This window comes from Molothrus aeneus, chromosome 7 (genome assembly GCF_037042795.1).
Source record: "Molothrus aeneus isolate 106 chromosome 7, BPBGC_Maene_1.0, whole genome shotgun sequence".
Classification (NCBI taxonomy): Eukaryota; Metazoa; Chordata; class Aves; order Passeriformes; family Icteridae; genus Molothrus; species Molothrus aeneus.
Window position 1 is genome coordinate 31,480,492 of NC_089652.1, and position 17,952 is coordinate 31,498,443.

The window sequence follows — 17,952 nt, forward strand, 5'->3', positions numbered from 1 at the left end:
TCTTATTTTATAACTTCCAAAAAGCCTCTTTAGAGTCTGTCTAAGCAGTTATTTTAAGAAGCTACCAGTTCATTAGCAGAAGCTGAAAACCAGAACCTCCTGTTGATGTAAATCAGTCCGTGGCTGCACAGGCTCCATAACCAGCACTGCAGATGCGAGGTCTCCGTTAAAGGAAATGTGCAGTAGTGAAGCATGTGGGCAGTAACACACACTGCAGTGAAGTCTGGAGCCCAGGGAATATTATCATGAGGAGATACTTTCTCTTCAGCACCATTCACACACTCAGCCTGACAACCAAACCACAGCTTTAGGAGAAACACCTCTGCTTATGACAGGAAGTGACTTTCAGATATGAGGGGCTTGCTTTTGTCTATTTTTTCCCTCTCTCGAAACCTGCTGCGCTACCAGTGACTAAGGATGGCCAAGATTTTGGTTAATGGTTAACCAGAGTAACGTTAGCACACAGACTCTGACTTCCTCCTGCTGGGGCCAGGACCAAAAGCTGCTTTGCTTGCTGGGGAACAGACAAATGTGGAAAGCAGAGCAGCTCACACCGTGAAGGGCTGGAGAACAGAGGCTTCACCCCATGGAGAAAGGAGGAGGAAAATCCAAAAAGAGCAAGAGGTGTTTGGTATGAAGAAAGGTAAGAGCTGAAACACTTTCCTGTTTAACTTATTGACTCAGAGACTGTTGCTCACAAACCAACAAAGCCCACAGGTGTGGCTGGTTGAGACACACTCGTTATACCTGACTGCTCAGACCTGTGTGGCTCGGGGAGAGGGACAAAGTGAGGAGAATCTGTTTGCTGTGAACTTGAAACTTGGAGAGGGCAGGAGAGCACCTCCTCCACCCTGGGATTGCTCATGGCAGGAAAGACACCCGCTTCAGACTGTTCTCCTGTCATTGACCACAGCCACGTCCCGGAGTTTGAGGTGGCTCTGTGGGTCAAGATCACCTTGGCCTTGGTCTACATCTGCATCTTTGTCGCGGGCCTCTTGGGCAACAGCATCACCATCAAAGTCACCAGGATCTTGCAGAAGAAAGGCTACCTGCAGAAGGAGGTCACTGACCACATGGTGAGCCTGGCCTGCTCTGACCTGCTGGTCATCCTGCTGGGCATGCCCGTGGAATTCTTCAGTGCCATCTGGAGCCCCTTTTCCACCCCCAATGGCAACATTGCCTGCAAGCTCTACTACTTCCTCTTTGAGGCCTGCAGCTACGCCACGGTGCTGCACGTGGCCACGCTCAGCTTTGAGAGGTACGTGGCCATCTGCCACCCCTTCAGGTTCAAGGCCGTGTCCGGGCCCCGCACGGTGAAGCTGCTCATTGCCTTTGTCTGGGGCACATCCCTCATTGTGGCTCTGCCCCTGCTCTTTGCCATGGGCACAGAATATCCCCTGGAGGCCATCGAGGGCTACGAGAGAACGAGCTCCTGTGTCAAGCCTACTCCCAGGCACTACATTCCTGAGCTGAAGCACAACATGACCATCTGCACCTGCCTCTCCTCCAGGTGGTCTCTGTTCCAAGCCAGCATCTTCAGCGCCTTTGCTGTGTACATCATCGTGCTGGGCTCTGTCACCTTCATGTGCCACAGCATGATGAAAGCCCTGATGATCCACAAGAAGGGGGCTGTGACAGTGAAGGGTGGACTGAAGCACCAGGAGCAGTACCTGAGGAAAAGCGAAAGTTCAGAGGGCAGGAGCTCCAGGAGACAGATCACTTTATTCCTGGGTAAGAAGCACGTCCTGCTCTGCCTCCCCTCCCTCCCTACCCCCTTTCCACTTGGGAAGAAAACCCAGAAACCTCTGGTTTTATCTCACCAAGCTCTCCCAAAGGGTTTGAAAGTGGTACAAAATGAGGGATAATACTTTTGGTTGCAATGATACATTTCAAGAAGCCTGATGTTTCTCTATCATTTTGGTTCTTTTTGTCATTAGAACAGGTGGGAAGGAAAAACAAGGAAAAATCCAATCACTGTCTGCTATTTCTGTTGGATTTTATTACATGCAGCAATATGGGTGACAGGCTGTTGCAGCTTGACCTTTGGGGTAGCAATAGGCAACAGTTGCCTGGCTATAAAGTAGCTCTACTTTATATATGTTTTATATATTTATATATGTTTTGATATATTTATCTATAAATATTTTATATTTATATATATGTTTTACGTATTTATATGTGTTTTATATATTTATATATGTTTTCCCACTAAATTACAAATATGAGTGTATTTAGTAAGGCTGCTGGTGGGAGGGAAGACTGTATTGCAAGCTCTCAAGCTTGTCTCTCTCTGAAGGCATTTCCCTGTTAATTCAGGATGCTCCTTGGAGAGTTCTCAGCCTCAGCAGTTGTGGCTGTGTTGCATGTGAGCATTAAGGAAGCTGGACTGGAGAGCTGATTTGGTCTCACAAATTGCGGTTGCCCTCTTTGAATTTTTTTTTCCTCTGGTTTTATTTGAAAGCCTGTAACCCTGAAATTATGTTTGATTCTGATCTCTCTCGCCACATTCATCAGACAAAAAACTAATGGAGCTGTCATTCCACCAGCTTGGAATCTTTCTGGGCAGTGATCCATGCAGCCTCCACGTTTGCTGATAGTCTTATAGGCACCCTCAATCATGTCCTGAGCATTACTGTTAGTTCCTGTTTTGTTGGGTCCCTTATTATGGTGCTGGATATAATAAATGAACCATCTAGAAGAGAAATGCACAGTACACCCAGTATCTGTGTTGCTTTTTGGTGCTCTGACTGATATGACAGAGAGGGACTTGAAATTCGTGCATCTGTCCACTTCTACAACTTTAAGTAGATTAGATTTTGTATTACTTTTTTCCTCCTTTTTAATATTTTTTTTCCCCTGAGGATCCTCTCCTTCCTCATCTAGTCCTGCTTGTGCCATGGCCTGTGTCAGGCAATGAAATGAAGAAATCATCTCCTCTCACAAGGAGTGGAGAGGCCCCATCTGTGGTTTATTAAAAGGGCTCTGTGTTTCTCACTCCAGTGACAGTACAGATTTCTAAGGTTCAGGCTCAGCAGTGGAGCTAAACACACCTGTGGCACAAAGCAGAAAAAGAGATCTGCTCTTGAAGGGCTGCCTGGGGGATCCTTAGATATGTGTGGCTCTCCCTCCCATTAAAGCCAAACCTGAGATCCAAATCCTGGCTGGGCTGAGAGGGGAAGGTAAATTGCCATGGCTTTTCCTCCCCTTCTTGATTATTCTTCCTGGTACTCTAGCATGGAATAGGAGATGCAATGCTGCTTGCAAAAGTGCTGAATAAACAAAAGCAACTGGTTTGCCCTTTATGATAAGGGAATTTGCCCTCCTGTGTATCTGACACTTCCACTGTGCTCTCAGCTTTCTGGAGACAGGAGATACTTGTGTGAATTCCCCAAAATTATTTTAGTGGCAAGACTCTTAATACAAGCCTTGCTAATTTACTTGGCTTGGGGAATAAATTAATAAACTGAGGAGGAAGAAACTCTGGCTTGCATTTCTGAGAACAATGCAAAGCAATTTAATTTGGAGATTTCATAACAGTGATGCTTTAGGGCAGTTTTAACCCAGAAGAAATGAACATATAAATTGTTTACAAATTGCTGAATTTAAATATTGTGATTTAGAAGTCCTCTTTGTTTTTCATTTAACAGATGGGTCAAATTAAAACCAATACTTGCACATTCACGGCATATTTCACTTTTAATGTGAAATGTAAATGACAGTATATAGCATCGTGTCTTTGTACATCTAACAGCAATAAAAACAATTTAGCATTTTCTTCTGGTTGTTAAAAGTGATAAGTTCTATAAAACGGAGATTAAAATCATAAATCTGACTACGAGAAAAAGCTAAGTAGAGGATGACACTGGGAGGAAATAATGTTTTTTTAGTGTCATGTTATTGTGTGGCACTCGAGAACGTTCATGGAAATTAATTGTAAATGTTGAAAGATTACTTGCTATAGATGGTATTGATGCTTGCAGGAGGGATGACACCACTGCAGAAACTGGGTAGCTGAAATAAGTCTGAAAACACTTGGCTGATGGCTCTTTCATGAAATGCAAGCTTTTAACAGTATTTAAAACCTCTTAATATGCTTGACCCACCCTGACAGGAATCAATTTAGTCTTTGTGGCTACTTGATCTTGTCTTTCTCCTATGGCCATGAAGGCAGTGACCACCTAAATGGTGACAAGGTGCCACTGGGACCTCTTGCTGCTCCAACACCTGAGGCCCTACGCTGCAGGAACTCTCAAGAAAGGGTAGGTTTGGAGGTCATAGATCTTATAATTATAAACATTATAAGTGGATTGCAGCAAACACAGAAAGGGAATATAAAGGAAGGATTCCATAAAGAGAGCTCCAACTAGTGCAATAATTATAAATATTACAAAAAGAACACTTCCATAGCTGAAAGTAAGTTAAGAATCCTTAGGAAAGTAATTTAAGAGTCTTTGTGAAGTGTTAGCACTGGGAGAGGGGAGCAGTATGTGAGGAGCCTCCACATGAGCTCCTGGAGGGAAAGCACCACCAGCAGTGCCTGCTCCCTGGCCATGGCTACACCAACCTGGCCACTGTCCAGAAGCACATTTGTACAAACCCAGCTGTGTGGTTTGTCATCACACTGGACCTGACTCTACAACAAAGTGAGTTCTGATGATCCCAGCTGAAAAAGGGGTCGGTTCTAAAGCTTCTGTGATGTTTCCCTTGGCAGCTTCAGTTTGAGCTTCTGCTAAAAGCCTTGATCATTTTGCATAAAGCAGCCTCAAACCTACCACAGTACAGACATTGAAATAAGGGTCCGTTTGTGCTGCTACATCCTCTTTCTTTGTATTATACACTTCCAGTTGGCCCTTTGGAGCAGCCCTCCTCTGTTTCCACAGATCCACTGAGTGGGGCTGCTGGCCTTGGTGGGTGCTTTGCCAGTTGACATCTGGGCAGCATTCTTCTGTCTCCTGTCCATGATGAAACATCTGTCCTTCCTGAGATGTTCCATCCAGAAAAGAGAAATATCCAAGTAGTCTGGCTGCTATGGAAGTATTGGTGGAGGTGCTCTGAAGCACTGCTGTAGCTGCAGCAGTCTGCAGGAGCCAGAGCTGATGCTGGACCTGCCCAGCTGGAGATCCTGTTGGTACCATCCAGCACCATCAGCTCCCCTGGGACATGTGAGGCAGGAAATTCCCACTGCTCTCTCTTTCCCACCTCTACAGAGCTGCAACTTTTCTGCTTTGAGACCATCTGACGTAGGATGAATTTTTCCTGGACAGCAGATATCCTGCAGCTCTTTTAATAAGCAGGCAAGAGAATTTGTTATAACCTACAGCTGTGCATTCATCTGAGAAAGGCAGCATAGTGGAGGTTTTTAATTTTTTTTGGTGGGGTATAACACTTAAGTGTGTCAAATACACTGAGTGTAAACCTGAAGGCAATGGCAGTGGTGATTTCCTGTGATGTGGTATGGTACAGACAGCTTCAGGGCAGGTCTGCTTTACAGGGCAAGGGCAGCCAGAGGCTTTACTGACACTGGTGAGTGACATGGAATGAAAGAGAATCCCTGTCTCTAAGTTGAAAAAAAAAAACCCATCTAAAGCCAAAAAGAAAATGGGCAGAAGGGAAGGGCTGGAAAGCTAGGCAGGAGGAAGTCAGACCTGACCAAAGCCATGCCACTTTTCTGGTGGCTGTTGTTAAAGCAATGCCAGGCTATTCTATAACAGCACCAAAGCCTCTGTGAACACCATGACCAGCTTTACTGAGCCATTAGCTGAATCTAGATAAAACCTTGACTCACAACTTCAAAGGATCTCTTAGAACTTCAGATGGAGCACCATTTTCTTGCCATATACTGCTGCTGGCAGCTTAATGCTCTGCTCAGAATAAAGGTATTATATGTAGGAATGGCCTCTCCAAAGATCACTGAAGAAGTGTATTTTGTAAGGCACTTGGAAAATTTCAGGAGGCAAATTACTTCAGAGTACTTCAAGTAGTTGTGAAAAATACATGGTTGTCATCTAGGTATGACTCAGGCACAGTGTAATTTGACAACAGACTTCTGTTACAGGAAAATTAGATGCTTCTTCATAGGCTGGAATTTGGCTGGGTTTTTCCCTACTGACAAAGCTAAAGGTTAGGGATAGAACAAAAATGAAAAGAATAAGCTAATTGATGAGATTCCAGAACACAGCTCCAGCCCACGTTCTTTAAACTCAGCTTCATTGACTCCTCGTGGTGCAATTCTTTAATCATTCCATCGAGCTGCCTTTCTTCAGGCACCTTGCTGCAGACATGTCTGAAGATGACTACCCTGTAGGCTGGATTTGATTTTAATCTCTCTGTGTTTTATATGGTGATTCCATCCATAGGTTTTTCTGAGCAGGGCTTTGAATTCCACAAGACAAGCAGAAGGCTCAGTGCACTGAAATGGGTGGACACTCAGACCACCAGACCAGGGTCTGGCCACTCTGGTGTCTGGAGCATCTACCCTCTGTAACTAGTAAGTTTTTTTTTCCAGGTCCTGCTTCTTGGAAAAGTGATAAAAGCAAATTATTTTCCTGCTGGTGTTGGGTAAAATTTGTCTTCCCCTTCTCTGCAAAAGCATTAACCTGGTGTCAGTGGCAAAACCAATCAGTGCTGTTGAATGCTGGTAGCACAAAACTGCAGCTCAGCTATTCAACAGGTGACAATGGAAAGGCTGCATTGAGGGATGATGGCTTCTCAGGGCAATTGTGTACAAATAATCTCCTTTGAAGAGCGGGGGAACTTCTGTCAGTTAAAAAAAAAAAAAAAACCCACAGTAAAATAGACTCAATGGAAACTTCCAAAATCCAGACATCTCTATGTTCAGGTTTCCCACACAGCAATTTAAAAAGGAACATGAGGAGAGCCCAGCATAATTTTCCTCCCTATTGTACAGAAAGCAATTTATCTACTCCTGCTTTTAACTGGACTCATGTAATAGAAGATTGTGCTTTCAGCATAAGTGGACACTCTTCCTTCCCTCCTACACTGAGGGATGGCAAAACAACAACAAGAGAAATAGAATCGAAGAATAGGGACTAATTGAGGCCAGCACCCCCAAGGTATTTAAGATTTTTGTAGTTTTAATGGAAAAATCAATGTGTGATTACACTTTGCATTAGAGTACTTAAAAATTGCTTCAGCATGAAAAGTCTGCAGCTTTGAAAACAACCTCACCCTGCAAATACTGTAGTCAGAGGAGCAGATTCACCACTAATGGAATTCACATAATTCCCCATATACGATACCTTGGCAGATGGGAGTCTCTGGGGACATCTGAGAGCTGGTTTTCCATGAGGACAGTGAATGCTTTCCTGGTGCTTTGTTAGAGTTGTGGCCATGCTTCTGTCTTTCACCTGATGCCTACAAGGAAGCTGGGATTTCACCTGGTCTGAAGCTGGGATTTCACCTGGTCTGTAGGGACTTGCAGCTTTTGATTCTTTATGCCTCAGCATCTGTGCTGCCCAGAGAAAAAGTGCCCAGCTAAGATTCCTGAAGTACTTCTGCCCTGTACTTACAGCTGCCCAAAGTCTTTAAGCCTCATTAAAGACCATTACCCGTGTTGGCCTTAAACTTAATATTATTAATCTCTCTCTCTTTCTCTTACAAGCTGTAGTTAATAAACCTAGTGGCCCTTGGTTCTTTTGGCACTCCTAGGTAAATGCTAAGAGAAGGAATTAGGGAAGTTCAGGCAATATCCCTCACTGTGCAACCTGAGCCAAGAAACAGGCAGGACAGTCTGTGTCACCTCAGCTTCTGAAAAACACACTCTGTGTCATGGCAATCTCCCCAAGACATGTTTTCTTACAAGTAGAAGCCTTGGGAAATGTCTTTTTTTTCAGAGTGGATAAGAAAGCAGGAAGATTTATTTCTCTCAAAGTGGAGAAATACAGATGTTGCTACAGGTATGAAGTGGCTTGCCTTGTACTGCCCTTATTCTTTGGTCAAGAGAATATTGCCTTAAGCATTAATTTCCCAGTATTTCTCTGTTTTCTTGCTCTCTCTTCTGAGCAAGATGCCATCTCAAATGTAGACGGCTCTTGCAATTCCCCAGTTTCAGAAGGTAGGAGTCATTTGTGGGAAGTTCACAGATAATTTATTGGAATCTTCACCTGTGAAAGCTAAATGCCTTATCTAATCCTCTGTTGTTTCATATTCAAATTATACCACAGTTCCTGTAATTAAATCTTTTGTTTTCCTATCTGATGTTGGGGCCATTATCTTTTAACAATGATTGCAACCTTGTGAATTTTAATGGGGAAGAACTTTAATATCTGTGCTTTTGTTAGTGAGGCTTTCAATTTTGTTGTTTATTATCATAACAACACAGAGTGTCACACTGGGTGCAGCTCAGCACGTCTGCAGGTGACACCAAGCTGAGTGGTGTGGTTGACACACCTGAAGGACAGGATGCCTTCCAAGGGGACTTGGACAAGTGTCCAAGGCCAGGTTAGACGGGCTTGGAGCAGCCTGGTCTGATGGAAGGTGTCCCTGTCCAAGGCAGGGGGTTGAAGCAAGATGAGCTTCACAGTCCCTTCCAGCCCAAATCATTCTATGGTTCTGTGATTATCCTACATAACTTCTTGGTTTACTGGAGGCAACATTTGTGTAAGAAACTGAGAACTGACCAATATCTTAAAGACTTCCCTTTCATTGTAGCAGGTGAGTTCCTAAACCATAGAAGACAAACAGAGAAGATTTCAGATTCTATTTGGCACAATGTGCTGTAGCAGTTTTCCAGCCTTTTTTTGAGGGTATCATAAGCTTATACTGCTTAGGTGAGAAAGCAGTTATCCTTCTGATCTCTGCTGTTCATGGATGAGTAATATCAAGGCCAGAATATTATAGATTAAATGAGTCTGCCAAGAACCTTTTAATCTTATGAATTGTGACTTTCAAGGAAAGGTGAAACTGAGAAAGAGGTCTGGTACTGTGATGAGCTAACTTTTCCATGTTTCCTTTTAAGCTGTCTGTAAGCCTCTCGTTGCATTAATTCCCTCTTGAAAGCACACAGCATTTTTGTTCCATTTTGATCAATTTTTAGAATAAGGAATTTAAGTTGAAATGCAGATATGAGGTTAGAGTTGGGGATCCATCAGCAGGTGAATGTTGTTACAGAAGCATGCAGGGAGAGTTCTGTGAGTGCTCAGAAAGCGCTTGACAACCACCTGCAAACAGGGGCGCGTGTGTAACAATTACCAGGAAACTAAACTTTAATCATCAGTACAAAAATAACAGGGGTTCATTAGAGAAGATAACATTTCTTAGCCATCCATCCTTGTCCTCGGTGTAAATGGCTTTCTTTTCCCATGTTTGATTAGGCAGCATCTGCTCCAGTCTCTAGATGAACCTTGCAAAAGAGCTCAGCCCCTTTCAGAGGGTAGTGTAAATATCTTGTCCTTGCTCATTTGCTTATTTCTGCAAATCCACCTTGATTTGCTCATTCATATATTATTGCCAGCTTGTTTTTTGTTCAGTGTAATGATTGTCTTACCCAGCTAAAACAGCAGCCACCTCATGCCCTGATTTTTTGTGGTATGTCTGGTATGGTGCTGCTGAAGGTGATTTTGATTTGAAGAAATATTAGAAGGCTTTCTTGATTGCTCCTTCATAACTAAACCCCTGGAGTTCAGTATATACCTATGCCTTCTATTAGATTGCTGTAGCTGCAATTGTTATAGTCCTTTTACCATAAGCTACACAATTTAAAATTGTGAAACTCGCTGTTGTGGAGGCCAGATGTAAAAATGAGATCCTAAAAGAGGTTAAATATAACCTTGAAGGATAGTGCTGACAAGAACAAGATATAATCTCCACTCTAGAAGCCCCTGATACTGCTGACTGCCAAGACCTTGGTGTGAATAGAACAGGAAAATCCCTGGTTCCTTCTCCTGCAGATCTCTGTGTGGGATCATCACAGAGAGAAATTAATGGGTAGTCCTAGGTCTGTCCTAGTATGTCTGCTTTCAATGTGAAACTTTCTGTATATGCAAAACCAGGCATGTAATCTGTCTGCCATCAGCCAGGACCAGGAACATTAGCTTTTTTAAGATAGTAGAACAAAATTTTTGAGTAGACAAGAGACAAAAAAGGATTGAAATGATCTCCCTCAAATTCTGCTTATTTTTCGCTGCATCCTTTTGCCCTTAAAATGTAAACTTTTTAAGAAAAGAAAGGTGTTAATTTCTGGGTGTGTTACTTACCTCTGTTGTGTGTACACCAAAATGTGTTTTGTTTGATAAGCTCTAGTACTTGCTGATGTTATAATTCCTGTGCCTCACATTGTCTCTCTCTCTCCAACAAAGACAACTTTTGAGCTGAGTTTGAAAAGAAAGCTGACATTTGTCCCATAAAGACACTGAGAATGAAGTTCCTCACCAGCTGAATCCCTTAGTAATGCTTAAAGGCATCTATAGAAGAGAGTTCTTGAATCTGCTAAGACTGAACCAAGAATCAGAATAAAACTTTTAAGGTAGCTAAAGGCTGCAGTATGTCAGCAGCAGAGCACACAGATATTCAAACAGCCTTTCTTGTGAACACAACTTCTAACATGTCAGGTTTTAACCATGAGATAAGAAGCAGCCTTGTGTGATGAAGGTCAAACAGAAGTCAAAAGCAAGCACGCTGGTGCTTGCCCTTGTCCTTCAGACACTGAAATTGCTAAAAGCTGTCTGACTTTCTGTCACAGGATTACTCAACAGACCCTTCTGACTGCTTGAAAGAAATGCTTGTCTAAAATGGGTGAAATGGGTTGTGTTACAGGTGTTCATGAGATGGTGTTTAAAGGATTGTTTTGTCTTGAAAGCCAAAATACCTAAGCCTTAGTGCTAGTAAATGATGGCATCAGGTTCTGCCAGAGTGTGTGAAAGCATGTATTGGCCTTTTCAGACATACACAAACTTTTGAAATCTTGGATGATTCTAGAGGAATAACTTAGCTACTGAAGTTTGATGGTTTACAATAGATTTACTTTTAAACTTGAACTTTTGAAAAAATGCCATGTGTAACTACCCATATTGAGGTTGGAGGAAAAAAAAGGCTTCCAAGGTGGCTGGAGAATGGGGAGACAGATCTTTAACAAGAGCTAAAAAGAGTTTGCATTGTTTATTGTAGCAAACAAAGAATACAGCTGGCTTTGAGTTATCTGTAAGTACAGTGGGGCAGTGAGTGAAAGGAAAGAGGAAGATCTGGTTTGAAAGCCTTGCAAAAGGGATTGAGAAACAGCTGTATGCAGAGTGACTGGGCACAATCAGCCTGATTCACTGTCCATTGGGTTAAGCCTGGCAGGTTAAACATGTTCAGACACTGCCCAAGGAGCCCAGCCTGTTTAAGTCAGGTTATCTCAAGCAGCTTGCAATTGCCTACAGCTGCAGAGCAAGAATATTCCCTCCAGCCTGCACACCTTCCTCTCCAGCTTAGAGATTGGAGTCTGAAAGTTGTAGTACCCTTGATTAAGTCCACATTTAAAGAGCTTTAAATCCATCCTGACTATAGATTTGCTATAAAAAGAACCAACTAAAAAACAAAGTAATAGAAGAGCAAAATGAGAAAATTCTTCTGAAACTGCTGGTCTGGTGGGCACAAAGAGCCATCCCCCCTCAGCTGGAGCAGTGTCTGTGCCTGTGGAGGTTTGTGACTGTATTCCTCTTCTTGCCTTCAGTGCTTCCCTTGTGCCCTTTCTTGGAAATTTTTCCCCACCTGGTGTACTTGGAGGCAGCCTTGGGAACTCATTGTTTAAAGTTAATGTCTGGAGACTGAAGCTTTCCATTGGCTGGATTCCCTTCCTTTTTCCTGCCTCCTGCTCATATACACATCTACTGAATTCTAAAAAGCTTTTTGATAGCAACTTGGAATTTAAATGTCCCCTTTCTATTTGTCTCCTGGTCCAAGCCAACATCTGAATGCATTCTTTTCTATTACTAAGAACATATTGACAATTTAGGAAACATTGTCCTACAGTGCAAACACTCTGATATTACAAAATACTGCCATGTTCTCTGCATTGAGCTAAATGAGAGCATTGGCACAAGAACTAATAGGTCTATAGGGGCCATGAATGAGTACAGACAGAAATGAGAAAATTTCTAATCATGAGAAGGACATGGCCAGGGACAGTTTTCCAAGCAGAGACTGAGACTGAACTCATTCAGTTTTTGGGTACAGAATGTGATCATTTCTGCAAGTTGTGGTGTGGTTGCCTGTGCTGGGAGGGGGGACAGATTTCTGGCCATAAAGCCAAGGACTGCTGGTTTGGAAGGAAAAGATTGGAATGGAAAAGTCATGTTTGGTGCTCCTTGGTGTGGTCTGTGTGGCACTGTATCCTCCTTTGGGAGACAGCTGAACTTGCAAGGTCCAGCAAGCCTAAGCAAGCTGAACATTTCAGATACCTTTCAAATACCTTTTGCCAAAAGGAAACTTTGAGAAATGTGACCTGGGACCACACAAGTCCCTCTTGGTGCACATCCAGATCTCTGCCTGGAGGTGGAGGAATCATTTCCTGCATGTTCTGGTCTCTGAATCAGGGGTAAGCTATCCCTGTGCTGCTCCTCCTCTTGCTGCCCAGCTCCCTCTGCCCTGGTGCCCTCCTCCAAACCCACGTGGCTGTCAGCCCCCCTGTGCCTGATGACTACCACTCAAAACCCTCCTCTGAGCCCCTATCTCCACGAGAGAATTGCTTTAACCTTATCAAATGGAGGTGAAATTTGAAATGACTTAATGTTTATTTGCTGACAGGCAGGAATGTCCTCTAAATTGACTGTCATAGCTGGAACACAATGCTGTAGGACAAACTCACAACCTCTTTCTGGCCTTCAGTGAAACAATGTTAAGTTTGGGAACTGGGGATATAATTTTGGCCCCTGTGGATAATATGGATAGCATTCTCATTTTGAAGTTTTACACAATGAAGCTATATTTGATATTTGCATAATTCAAATAGATGAAATCCTCAAACAGGCACAGAAGACTTGATTTCATTAACTTGGGATGCAGCCATCCCCATCTTTCATGCAAATGGAAAATACCTTTCCTGTAAGTATGCTTTAAAGATCCATTTCTTTCTCTAATCAAGTGGTGAAATCCTACCCGTGGGAACCAGAATTGATTTCTTTTCCCTCCGGACTCGATATCATAGACCTTATTTGGGTTAAGTTCTGTCATGGAATTGAGGATTAACCCTTCTGTGTGCTGCCAACCAGCTCCATGTGCTCCTGTTGGCTTCTCTGGCATGCTGAAAATGCACCTGGTGCAGTTGTCCTGCAGATGTAGCCACCAGCTCAGGGAAGCTCTGCCTCTTGTCAGCAAGGATCTATTTCCACTGAATCCCTGACCTTGAGAGCTCCTTTTTAAATTTCCTCCTGGGCCTTGAATGCTGTAATTGATTACGGTTGTTTTGGTTTTAGTCTTTAACAATCAAGGTGAAGAATTGCTCTTGAATTTGTTAAGATGTCAGGAGGAAGGCAGCTTGCCCACACTGCATGGCCAGTGCCACAGTGGGCTCCTGCAAGCCTTCCATGAGACACTGAAGTTTCTGCCTGGGAATGGAAACCAGACAGGAATGCTCTGCTCTTGGAGCTGCCACTTGTGCCAGGGGCCTCTTGGGGTACCAGACAGCTCCACTGCATTAATTCAATTTAATAGGCACCAGTGAAAATTAAAGGTATTTGATGTTGGTCCAAGTAGTCTTAGGGAATAGTCCTTATCATTATGTAGCCTGAGCCCCTGCTGGGACTCCTGTCATGGCAGTGCTTAGGTGAATTTCCCTATCTCCTTACTACTGAATTACCTGTATTTCTTTGTATGCTATTTTCTGGTTCACCTTTTTGGTAATAAAGCTCTGCATTTTATTTTCTGTCTTTTAGATACATCACTTTTCACTTGAATTGTCTTATATTACTTGAAACTGATAGCCTGACCCCTTGGCCACTGTGCTTCATCCATAGCAGGATGCTCTGCTACATTCTAATGAAGAACTGCCTTAAAAATGACAAAAAAAAACCCCCCAAAATGAAACCAAATGAACCAACCAAAACAAGGTACCCCTCCACCCCCCAAATTAAGAACCACAAAGACAAGAGGAAAATATGTATTTTTCTGTGATATCTCCTGATGCTTCATTTTCTCATTCCCTTTGCCTTAGAACACAAAGCATTGTCATTGGGAAGGGTTTTTTCTCACTCTGAAAATGAATTTATGGTGTGTTCCTTGCCTCTGCTGCCTACTAGCCTGTCCTGCAGAAGAAAGCAGTTGGTCAGAACTGAATGGCTCAAGAGAAGCCAAGATGACCTGGATTTTCCTCTTGCATTGAAGGAATATTTTACTCTCTGACTGGCACTGATTAGCAAGCCCTCCCTTAAGTGTATACATGTTGTGGTATTTGACCTTGGCATGCCTCAGGGTTCATGTGGCCACAAAATGTGACTTTTTTGGTGCCAGGGAGTGCTGAAATAGTGTGTCTTCAGATACCTCAGATGTGTGTGTACATAAACATATTTACATTATATATTACATATTTTACATTATTTGAGTGAATAGGAGTAGCCATTGTCACCAATCCTCTTGCCGTGTCTCAGGGCAGGTTGCTCTCACTGAGCAGCAGGGAGGGGTTTTGTCCTGTTTGGTTCAGTCTTTAAGCAGAATCAGGCACTTTTTGGGAAAAAACTTGTCCAGCAAAAGCCCCAAGAGCCTGGAGAGTGGGGCAACCACATGCTTGGCAGTGTTTACTGGAGAGCACCACATTGAATTCAGTGAGACTAAAAGCATTTCAGACTTTGGGTGACAAAAATCTTGCTGACTGAACTCTACTGAACTCTGCTTTCAAGTCATTTCAGGTCAGGAATAATTGCCATCTTTAAATCACAATTTTCAAATTCTTTATCCCTTGAAGCAGCACTGAGAAATCCAAGTGTCCCTAGGGTTCAAATCATCTTTATTTAATTTTCCTACTATTTTAATGTATCGATGGTTCTGATCATTTTTGCTCAATGTGGTTTTGAGGAGAAAATTCTGAGGCATGAAAAAATCTGTTTAAAGTGAAACATCATGCTTTTGATCCAAAGACTGATGTTCTATGGGAGGAATAGAAACAAAAGTCTCATGATAACCCTTCTGCTTTCCTGAAATAGAAAACCTGCCTAGTTAATGAATATAAATGAATGTACATTCACTTCCTTTTTTTTGAGGTTACTAAAGCTGATTAGCATTAGGGTACCACAATTTATTCAAAGCAGTTGAGTAATTATTCTTCTTTCTATCCTGTGAACTTGCAACTTATTTATTACTAAAAGTTTGGGGGGCTTTTAAGGCATATCCTTGAAATAACATTGAGGACATATCTTTGTCATCATCTGAGTTTTAAATGAAGTTTTTTACAATAAGTAGTTCTGGTATACAGGCAAAGAAGAAAAATTGGTCAATGCTATAGATATTCAATAAACTGTGATGCATGGTCCTACAGGAAAGGACCTAAAATCCTTAGGCACGAAATAATGTATTGACAATTTGTGTTTACACAAGTAGAATTCAATATTCAGCATAATTAAATTAGAAATTGATAGCTTGAGCAAAACAAAACAGTTTTTCATATAAAATTTAACACAGGTGAAGCCACTTTGCTTTATTGTGACGCCAGGTGGATCAGGGTGCTTTAGCTGACAGTTATTCTCCAGCAGATCATCATAAAGTGACTTGTGTGCTTTAGCCTTACCTGTTATGTTGGGTTAATGAGAATTTATTCCCCACTTGCCTGTAGAGGCTGTGTTGTTAGTAATGCCAAGCAGGTTAAGTTGCTCTCTCTAGCTCCATCCTTGCAAAAATTGCATCTTCTTTTCTCTCCAACCACTTGTCCTCAGGGTGTGGAAAGAGAGGCAGAAAGGTGAACTGATTCTGGCTGCAGCTGGAGGTGCTCAAGAGCTGTGAGGGTGTGGAGAATTTTCAGGCTTGTTCCTTGTTGTGCCTTTTAAAAACTTTAATAAGCTGGTTGTTGGACAGAAACACCTTTAACCTGGTTAAAAGTTACTCACTAGGTTTACATAGTTTAAGGTACAATTGGAGTATTCTTTGGGCTGGGAACACTTTATTTCCTCATGCTTGGTAGCTGTCCCTAAAGGCATGTAAAATTTTGTGTGGAGGAAAATAAACTATGAGATTCTTAAGCACAATATTATTATTTTAAATGTAGCAGCACCATTTTAGATTAACTATCACTTCAGTGTGAACATTCTATTTTGGGATTAATGACTAAATCATAGACACTTCTAGCCAAAACAAATGAAACTGTTGATATGAGCACCTAGCAGAGCAGAGTTTCAGTTTCAGGTTTACCTTCCCACAGGAACACACACAGAGCTTTCATTAGTATTTGCAAGTTCTGTGTAGGTACCCAGGGAGGAGCACACACCACTTAAAAACTGGGGGAAAATAAAAAAAGAATCTGCTCTGAAACTTTCCTGCTAATGCACTTGAACCTCATCTAAGGAGTATTATGGGACAGAAGAAAAATTCTGCAGCTGGTGAACTTTATGGCAAAGTTGCATTTCATCCTCAGACCAGTTGTAAAAAGACAAGCTAAAATAAATCTTCTACGTTTTGCAGGTGTGCAGAAAATTCATGAATAAAATTTAAGTCTGCAAGCAACTTATTAGGTCATAATAAGAAGTTAAAAAAATTCAAAGCACCTGTATGCTCCTCATGTAGAACCACCAGCTTTGAGAACAATGACATTGGGCAGCCTTTCCTGAATTAGCAGGAGCAGTACTGAGTTCTATAAATGTGGGTACTTCAGTGATGTAACTGAAGTTTATTTATCACAAAACAGTGTTTTGGAGCCCAATCTGACACCAGGTCCTGCTGTCAATGCACTGTGCAGACAAGAGCCAATAACTTCTATGTCAAAATGTACAAAATCTACATAGAGCCAGAAGGAATGGTGAGAAGGAAATTTGACATATAAAGCTGGTCTCCTCTAATGTTTATTAACAGAGCAGTTACATTTTAAGTGCATGTACCAAATATTTTGAAACTAGATTAGAAATGTTTATTTGCAATAGAAAAGTGGCCCAGCTGCTTCTGAGAACCAGAGGCTCCATGACATCTGTGTAGCAAGTTTTAGCATTTCCTGAAAATGCACATGCAAGAATCTTCATTGTAAGAACAATTATTTATGTTTGAAGACATCATGATTACCAGGAGCTCCAACATGTGTTGCATTTTTTAAGATGTTGATCATGGGTTACCAGATGAAAATGAGCTGCAGTAAGCTGTCAAAGGCAGATGGATTTGAGTAGCAAGAAATGCTGCTAGCAGACATTCATTGTCAGCCACCTCTGCTGCTGGTGGTGGAAGATGAAGAGGATTATTTGCACCAGCTTGTAGCTGCTCACAGGAAAAATAACTTCTGTGTATTTGCAGATTAGACTAGACAAAGGCTTTGCTTCTCTGCAGAAAACTCCTTAAAAGAACTTGTGCTGAGGCTCTGAAGTGCAGCCTGTTTGTATTTCTCCCTTGGCAGTGTTACAAAACCTCATCTCTCCCTGATCTGCATTTGAAGAGTCTTCATTTTTATCTCTTTTAGATATGGGACTTTTCCACTTTAAGCACTTCCTCTCTTTCATTTGAGCATGGAGCTGTTGGGAGGCTTTCTTTTTTCCATCTTGAGCCCAACTGTTTGCTTTAGAGAGTCCCTGGTTTGTCACTGATGGGCAGTTGTATTTCCAAATGGACTGACTGCAGCTCTCCTGGGTGAGTCTCTTTTGTCTGATTCTCTCTTGGAGTGAGGCAGGGAGAGCCTGCAGCTCTGTTTGTTCACAGAGCTGACACTCAGACACACTGGTGCATTGAACTTGATGCATTTAGGAGGGTAAACATCCCATGGCATGTGGATGTGTAGGCCTTATGGAATCATAGAATTACAGAGTCTCCTGAGTTGGATAATTTCTAATATGC

General features: G+C 42.3%; 1 protein-coding gene across 1 annotated transcript in view; it reads left to right on the forward strand.

The window, feature by feature from the left end:
• The first annotated feature begins 863 nt into the window (after positions 1–863).
• The window catches only part of GPR39 (G protein-coupled receptor 39), a 74,695-nt gene continuing 57,606 nt past the window's right edge, over positions 864–17,952 (forward strand). Inside the window, exon 1 of the mRNA XM_066553509.1 lies at positions 864–1,731. Coding sequence (XP_066409606.1) covers positions 864–1,731 — 868 coding nt within the window. The remainder of the gene's footprint in view (positions 1,732–17,952) is intronic.